Raw genomic sequence first — 8,540 nt, forward strand, 5'->3', positions numbered from 1 at the left:
TCAAAATACAGCCACAACAATCAATTAAGTAACCAGCAGTTTGCTGCCAATTCATGGCACTCAAAATCAGCACCTGAGGCAGCTGTCTGATTCTGCCTAATGGCAGGGCTGTCCCTGGCTGTCCCATAAACTTTTTTGCCATAAGCAAAGGCTCCTGTGCATTAACCAAAGTTCAAGGGCTCATTCCAGCCATGGGAAAAGAAGAGACAGATCCTTGGGAAATGCTGTGGTGAGGATCATCAACAAGTCACTCTCCTCTAAGGCAGGGGTGGCCAACTGATAGCATGTGCCCAAAAGTCTTGGAAACAGCAGCGCCATCAGGGCCAGACTCTGAGGCAGAGGTCCAGGGCCCCACACAGCAGAAGCAGGAAGGCCCCTCAAATGCAACAGCGGTAAGGCTAGATGACCACACTTCAAAGGAAAGTAATTATCCCCTAAAAGAGAGATCCTTTGTGAGGCCATTAACTCAAGAATCTAAAATTACTGAACTATGCCATTGCTTGGTAATAAGGTTATGTCCACAGAGGCTATAAAGCGAAGCAAGGAAGCCTCAGGCCTGTGATCTCCCTCCTCTTCAAGCACCAAGCTTATTTTCTTCTATAACTCAGGTGCAGCGAGATTATATGAGCAAGCTCAGTGAAAAGAGAGCCTAATCAAATCAGAACTCTGCTTGGAGGGGCAAGAACACTACTGAATGCCGAATCCAATTGATAGCTACTCTGGGTTCAGCAGCTGGCAACGATGGGATGACGTCCTCCTCCCCAGAAACCCTCACTCATCTGTGCAGATCAAGCAAACTCTGCATAAGGGAACTTTGTCATTTCTAAAAATGAGACATTCACATTTCCGTTTGTCTTGCGATTCCATGTAATCAATTCCTCTCTTTTTTATAGCTTTTGACATAAAATACAATGAAAGTCAAACTAATCTAAATAAAAATAAGACAGGGAAAAAAAATAAGAAAAGGATAAAGAAGAAAAAGAAAACAATACAAACCCGTATATCAATGTTGCATCTTAACTCTTATTCCACACAAAGGAGGGCGAGCCCTCACGGCTCTCACCTGCTGCTTTCCCCGGGAAAACCCTCAGAAAAACTGAATGACGTTTGTTCCAATTTGGCAGTATACAGTGGGTTTTCCTGGGGAAAGCAGTGAGACAAAAGGAAGACCTCTCAAACCCCTGCTTAGGAATCATGGGACAATTGTGGATGAGCCCTAAGCTCTGCTCTGAAATAAACCCACTCCTGCCCATGCTCAGGTCTCCTGCTATGGTTCACAGGGGCCTTCTAGCCAGCCAGGAGCCAAAGCATGGATCTGCTGGCTAAGAGTCAGGACCATGGATAGCTCACTGTGCATTCAAGATCAGGCCAGGCAGCAGGCCTGCTTGACGTATCAGTAGCCAACTGCAGATCTCCGTGGTCCTGCGCAGCAAGGCGGGTCCCTCCAGCTCTGCTTCCTCCAAGCTGGACTGGGGGGGATTGCTTGGGCTTAAAGGGGTTGCACATTATTCCAAAGGTATGTGCTCCAGAAAAGCTGAGGTGCCTTTTGTCCTCAGATCCAGGGAGTACTTTTTAAACATGCAAGAGCCAGGGTGGAAGATGCGGCCTATGCAACTAGATTAGGGGAAACAGGAGCAGAGAGGTAGCAGCTGTGGCACGGGAGCCTTAAGATCATGCAGAGTAATGCACAGGGTTGCACTGGGGTGAAATTTGGCACAAAGAAGCCACACACACCCAAGCTAACCCACAACACAGCCTGAGGTAGAACACTGATGAGATAATCGATAACGTTGACAAACTTAATTTCCATAATGGGGTCCACAGTTTCTTCAAGAGTATTTCTGCATTTGGAAGACAAGCATGGTCCCTGCTAAGTTCCACCTCTCCTGAGCTTGTCAGGGGGTAGAGATGTCATTCAGGAAGAAAAGAGGAATGGGGATAATTTATGTGGTCTGCTTCTGCCCCTTTAGCAGAAGAGTTGTATGACTGGCAGCAAGTGAAGCTGAACATACCCCTCGTTCATACCATACATTTAAAGTGCTATGATACCACTTTATACAACCATGGTTCCTTCCCCCAAAGAATTCTGGGAGCCGCAGATTGTTAAGGGTGCTGAGAGTTGTTAAGAGACAGCTGTGCCCCTCTGAGAATGACAATTCCTAGAGTTCCCTGTGAGGATTGATTGTGAAACCACTCTGAGAATTGTAGGGGAACGGGGTGGGTCTCTTAACTTTAAAAAATGGCAGCTCCTTGAACTCTTTGGGAGAGCCATAAATGTTTAAAATGGTATCATAGTGCTTTAAATGCAGCGTGTGAATGTGGCCATAATCACCTATTCATTCCTGTTAAAGGGACACCTTCTTGGGCTCCTTGATCACTGCAGATGGTGACAGCAGTCACGAAATTAAAAGACGCCTGCTTCTTGGGAGAAAAGCAATGACAAACCTAGACAGCATCTTAAAAAGCAGAGACATCACCTTGCCGACAAAGGTCCGTATAGTTAAAGCTATGGTTTTCCCAGTAGTGATGTATGGAAGTGAGAGCTGGACCATAAAGAAGGCTGATCGCCGAAGAATTGATGCTTTTGAATTATGGTGCTGGAGGAGACTCTTGAGAGTCCCATGGACTGCAAGAAGATCAAACCTATCCATTCTGAAGGAAATCAGCCCTGAGTGCTCCCTGGAAGGACAGATCGTGAAGCTGAGGCTCCAATACTTTGGCCACCTCATGAGAAGAGAAGAATCCTTGGAAAAGACCCTGATGTTGGGAAAGATTGAGGGCACTAGGAGAAGGGGTCGACAGAGGACAAGATGGTTGGACAGTGTTCTCGAAGCTACGAACATGAGTTTGACCAAACTGCGGGAGGCAGTGCATGACAGGAGTGCCTGGCGTGCTATGGTCCATGGGGTCACGAAGAGTCTGACACGACTAAACGACTAAACAACAACAAAGGGACAGCTATAGAAGGGAGAGTTCAGAAGTCAACATTCCTGCAGGAGAAATGTGGGGATAGCTGGCCGATGCTTTCCAGCATATCAGTTCTACCAGATGCACCCCAGAAAGGCTATTTCATAATGTGTCTTAAATACATAGTCTGGGAAGAAATAAGAATGTTAATGATGGCAGTCAATTTAGCACAGCTGCCAGGCTTGCTGAGCAATGTGTATTGCAGTCCATTACTTATGTGCTAAGTAACTATTCCCATTCTTTGTAATAACTATTTCACCCTCAGGGGTACAACGTTGTGACAGAAGAAAGAACATAGAGGTCTCTGTAGCATGCTTAATAATTAATTACATTTGGTTAATTATTTCACAGCTTCTCCAAAAGGGTCTGTTGTTGTAGACAGGAGCCATGAAAAAAATAACAATCACATAAGCGCACACAACCCCTGTTTCTTGTGTCCAAGCACAAGGCAGGTCATTGCTTGAACTGCTGTGATGTCATAGAATGTTTCTAAGCACTCTAAGCTCTAAAGGCAAAGTCTGCCATTGTGGAAGGTCAGATATCAGGGCAGGTGCTGTGTGGGAGGTGCAGTGTCAGTTTTGGAGAAAACCCTTCTTGCCTGGCCGAGTGCCTGGAGAGGTTGTGTGGTATAGAGGAACTGTCGAGCAAGAAAGTAGAAACAAAATAACAAAATTGGGCAGAAGTGGGCATAGAGGATATGGGGGCATAGATAAACAGGGCGTAGAAGAATGAGATGAAGAGATAGTCAGGAGACAAGATGGAGAAGGGAAAAGACAGCTCACACAGGGCCTAGAAATAGGACTGGCGGCATGCTGCTAGGTAGACAACTGGTGGAAAGAATTTCTCACAATCAAGTCCAATAGCAGAGATCTTTCTGTTTGGATCTCAGGGGTTAATTCTGTTAATGTTAAAGTCAACTAGCCAAAAGATGGGTGGGTGGAGGTACTGCTTAGCAACCAGACAGAGTGGCATGCTCTTTAACAACAACAAACAACAACAACTTTATTATTTATTCCCCGCCCATCTGGCTGGTTCACTGAGGTGGCAAATGTCCTGAGAGTGTTTTCATCTGTATATCTGGTTGAACAAAACAAGGACTGAACCCCTCTGTTCCTTTCTCTTCAAATTATGTACCATTTCCCTCAGTTTTCCTCAATAAAGTGTTACAAAGATTATTTTCTCACTGGACTCCATCTGCATTACTTGAGTGACTTTGCTAACACTTATACAATAATAATCAGCCATAATTTTTAGCCAAATAACTCTAGTGCATTATATTGATGTAATGTTTCATCCCTGGAAACAGGTGCTTTCCCCTCTTTATTAGTCAGTTAATCTCTCTTGCCTGACTGCTGCTCTTACAACATGCACATTACAAACTTTAATGGAAACTGGCAGGAGAGTCAAGAATGTTTTTTTTGGGGGGGGGGAACGTAAGAGGCACCACATCTATTTTGTGTGTCTTGCAGTTCAGCACCTGGCATCCTGGTAGGGAAAAGCTTACCAGGAAATGCTTTTGTTGTTGCATTGCTACTCCTGTGGTTGCTTTTTTTTTTTTTTGGTGCAAAGTATTTTCTTTTCATTGCTTCCACACAATTAAACGCTAGGTGCAAGCAAACAAAATGAACTTTTAAAAAAGCCAGTGGGAAATTTATATAAGTGGATCGACAATTATTGCCCCTGGAGGTGTCCCCAGTGTTCTACAGAAGTGCAGCAAATGTTGAACATTCAATCGCAGAATGAAATAAATATTGTCAGTCCTTCACTGCTTTTGAACCCTAAAGTACTTTGAAAATACAGGAGTCACAGAAGGCCAAAGAGACAGGAAAACATTCTATTTTACTGTAAAAGAGTTTTGACAAAGAAAATGGATGTTCTGTGCCATGGCTTAAAAAGAAGAAGAGAAAGAAAGAAAGAAAGAAAGAAAGAAAGAAAGAAAGAAAGAAAGAAAGAAAGAAAGAAAGAATGCTCGGCTTAATTTGGCAAATCCTTTATTAATTGTAATGGAATAAGACTTGTAAGGCCTCCGTTTATACCTTTAATCAGCATCAAAATCTAGGTGGGAAGGCTTGTTTGATATTGGAAGTGCTATAGAAGTGAGCACTTTAGTAATAGAAAAATGTTAGTTGAATGCTGGGGGGGGAATACTTGCAAAAGGCACAGATCAGCTGAGGAAATAGCTACATAAGAAGAGTGAGTCTCTGTCCTGGGAGACTTAAAACCAATGCAGAGCAGCCTATAATGTCAGGTTGAGGAGGATTCTGTCACATATGGAATTGAACACCAGAGTGAAGTAGCTGTTAGGGTGTTGGATTAGGAGCTGGGAGACCTGGGTTCAAATCCCGACTCAGTCATGAAGCTCACTGAGTGACCTTGGACCAGCCACCATCTCTCATCCTAACTCAACACCCAAGGTTGTTGGATAAAATGGGATGTGGGGGAGCCATGAACACCACCTCGAGCTCCTTGGAGGAAAAGCAGTATACTGTATAAATATATAGAGAAAGCCCCCAACCCACCCAAAATACAGGGGAAGAATAACCTGCGGACCTGTCTGAGAATCAGAACTTGTTGCTAGTGTCAGAAAAGGGATTCAAATCTTCTGGGTGTGGAGTCTGAGCCTGCTGCTGAACCATCAATGGGCCACCCACCCAAAAGCAATAACTCCTCTCTAAAGCCTTGATCAAAACGTTAGCAGGCGTAGTGTGAGCTCATCCACCAGTGTTGTAATGCAAGGCTCCAAACCAGATAATCCACCCCTGACATTCTGTTTAGCCCTCAGTTAAGGGATGGAGTTTGCGTAGTGATCAGCTCCAAGCTCTATAGACTTAACACTGTTCAGGTCCCTGGCTGTATTGATCTTGGCTATAGATTCTATTGTCCATGCACTGGTAACCTCCAGGCTGGATTACTGCAATGTGTTCTTTGAGGGGCTACCCTTGAGGTTGATCTGGAAGCTGCAACTGGTGCAAAATGCAGTGACTCAACTGCTCATTACCACCATTGCTGGAGAAATTGCGCTGGCTGCCAAACCAGGCTATGTTCAAGGTACTGGTTTTGGTGGATAAAACCCTATACAGCTTGGGACCAGTTTACTTGAAAGATTGCCTCACCCCTTATATACCCAAATGATCACTGTACTCTGAAGCATCTTCTCAAAAAGTCCATTCCAGGCAATACAGCATTTTGTTGTTATATGAATTACATGAATCTCAAGGCAATTTACAATCCTACAATAAAAGCTACTAAGTTTAAAAACAGTATATCTAAACAATGGAAATAGAGACCCAAAAGAAACTTTATCAATCCCATCCAGCTGGAAAAGACTGCCCAAACAAGAATGTTTTCAATCTGAATTCTCTCTTCATGCGAAACTTTTTCAGAACCTTCCTCTTAAACTGGAACCTAACTGGCTATTTATAGTACAATCATATACACGTCTACTCAGAAGTAAGACTCTTGGTTAAATGGGATTGGGAGGTTGGTATAGAGTTGTAGTCACAAACTGCTGGGATTCTAAAAGCAGACGGGGGTTGGACCTGAGAACTTTCCAAAGGTCGAATTGTGCAAAACTGTTCAGCTTACTCTGGTGACATTTCCATTTCTGCAACTTTTCACACCAAATCCTAAAACTATTTTTGTTTTTTATGTCGTGGGAGTTTAATGAGCGGGTTGAGGAGACAAGAAACTTCTCAAGAAAAAAATTACTGTGGTCTCGTGGATCACAGTTAAAGTGTTTGAAAGAGAAACACCTGAGCTCAAGGATGGTGACTCACAGCAGAAAGGATTGAAGTGAAGCAAAGATGATGGGTAAAGTAAAAAAGAATAAAGAAAACAAAAGTGGGGGTAGAATATCTTCAAAGCTGTAGATGGCTCCTCTGCTAACCTAAATGGGGAAGAATTTTGATTTATTTTTTTCCTGTAAAGGAATCTGGTTTCCACCACCAGTTACAAAATGATTCCTTGCACTGATTCAGTTGCAATATATCATTAACACTTTAAAATGCAATTTTAAAAGTAACTGGAATAATACAGGGATAAGATAATCTACCACCAAGCTTTTCACTGCCCTTGCTGAAGCCAAAAGGCACGTTACAAGAACAATGTTTTGCAAAAAAGAAAAGAAAAAGTAAGGTATGTTGACCCCTGTGAGTTGAGATCCCGAAGTGAGAGCAGGACAGTCGGGGACCAACCACAATATCACGAACTCGTGAGTGTTTTCAAGATAGATGATCGGCCCTTCTTGGAACACCGCTGCTCCACAATCCAGATGTTCGCGGCTGCTTTTCTCACGCTGGACCAGCGCAACTCTCCCTTCTTGGTCCAACCCAAAACAGAGGCTAGAAAAGGCGTTTCAACAACAACAACAACAACACAGCTCAGCCTTTTTACCTGTTGGTGGCCAACTGAGGCTCCAGCTGGGCAGATGCCGACGGCGACCGGAGAGATCGCATCACCCTGGGGGTGTCCCCAGTCGTCGCCCTGACCTCCTCCCAGCCCCTGGCAAGCAAGCGAGACAAACCCGTTGGTCAGCCGAGAGCATTAAGTGGCGCGATGAGATGTCCCCAGCAGCCACAGCAAACACCTTGGCACCTCCGTGCAACCCCCCCCCCCCTTGCAAAAAAACGCGCGCGCCCTGCCTTGGGGAAGCCCCCCTCGTGCAGGGAAGCTGGAGTTGGTCTCTCTCCCCACCCCACCCCCGTGACTTCACCCCCCCCCCCGCGTGGGATCCCGCCACCCCCAGCAGCCCTCCAGGCGAGATCCCTCCAGTACCTCGCGCCGCCGGAGCCATCGGCGGAGAGCCACCCGAGGCACAGGCACAGGAGCAGGCTGCCCAGCAGAGCCGCCAGGGCAAGGACCGCCCGCATCGCCGCCGTGGGGAGGAGAGCTGCCTGCCCCCTGCCGCGGGATCCGGCCGCCGTCGCCGTCGCTGCCCCCGCCCGCCCGCCTCCCACTGCAGCGAAGGCGACCCCGTCGGGCAGAGCAGGGGCGGCGGCGAGTGGCAAAGCAGGGTCGGCGCTGCTCGGCTGCTCTCGTCCCCCGCCCCTCGCTTGCTCCCGCCTCCCTCGGCGCCGCCCCCCAACGCCGCTCTGGCTCCGCCCCCCTCCGGCTCCTGGCGGATCCGTTTCGTCTCCTGCGGGGTCTGGGGAGGGGAGCTGCCGCCGGAGGGGCCTCAGCTCATCCCAGCCCCTCGGCAGCTCTAGCTAGCCGCTCAGACTCTCTGCTGCTTGCTGGCGAGAAGGGATGGGGAAGGTGGGGGTGGGGGTGATCTGTCTGCCTTGAGAAGATGGGGTGGGAGAGTGGGGCGGATAACTGTGCCCCTAAAGGACCAGGTGTGTAGCCTGGGAGTCATTATGGACTCACAGCTGTCCATGGAGGCGCAGGTCAATTCTGTGTCCAGGGCAGCTGTTTACCAGCTCCATCTGGTACCCAGGCTGAGACCCTATCTGCTTGCGGACTGTCTCGCCAGAGTGGTGCATGCTCTGGTTATATCTCGCTTGGACTACTGCAGTGCGCTCTATGTGGGGCTACTTTTGAAGGTGACTCAGAAACTACAACTAATCCAGAATGCG

The 8,540-nt window shown here is 46.8% G+C and overlaps 1 protein-coding gene across 1 annotated transcript in view; it reads right to left on the reverse strand.

Annotated features, from left to right (window-relative positions):
• Positions 1 to 7,466, reverse strand: part of ST8SIA6 (ST8 alpha-N-acetyl-neuraminide alpha-2,8-sialyltransferase 6) — a 45,222-nt gene extending 37,756 nt beyond the window's left edge. The window contains exon 1 of the mRNA XM_060280790.1: positions 7,360 to 7,466. Within this exon, the coding sequence (XP_060136773.1) occupies positions 7,360 to 7,421 (62 nt within the window). The 5' untranslated portion in view covers positions 7,422 to 7,466. The remainder of the gene's footprint in view (positions 1 to 7,359) is intronic.
• Positions 7,467 to 8,540: the final 1,074 nt, after the last annotated feature.

The sequence above is a fragment of the Zootoca vivipara genome, chromosome 12 (assembly GCF_963506605.1).
Source record: "Zootoca vivipara chromosome 12, rZooViv1.1, whole genome shotgun sequence".
In the NCBI taxonomy this organism is placed as follows: domain Eukaryota; kingdom Metazoa; phylum Chordata; class Lepidosauria; order Squamata; family Lacertidae; genus Zootoca; species Zootoca vivipara.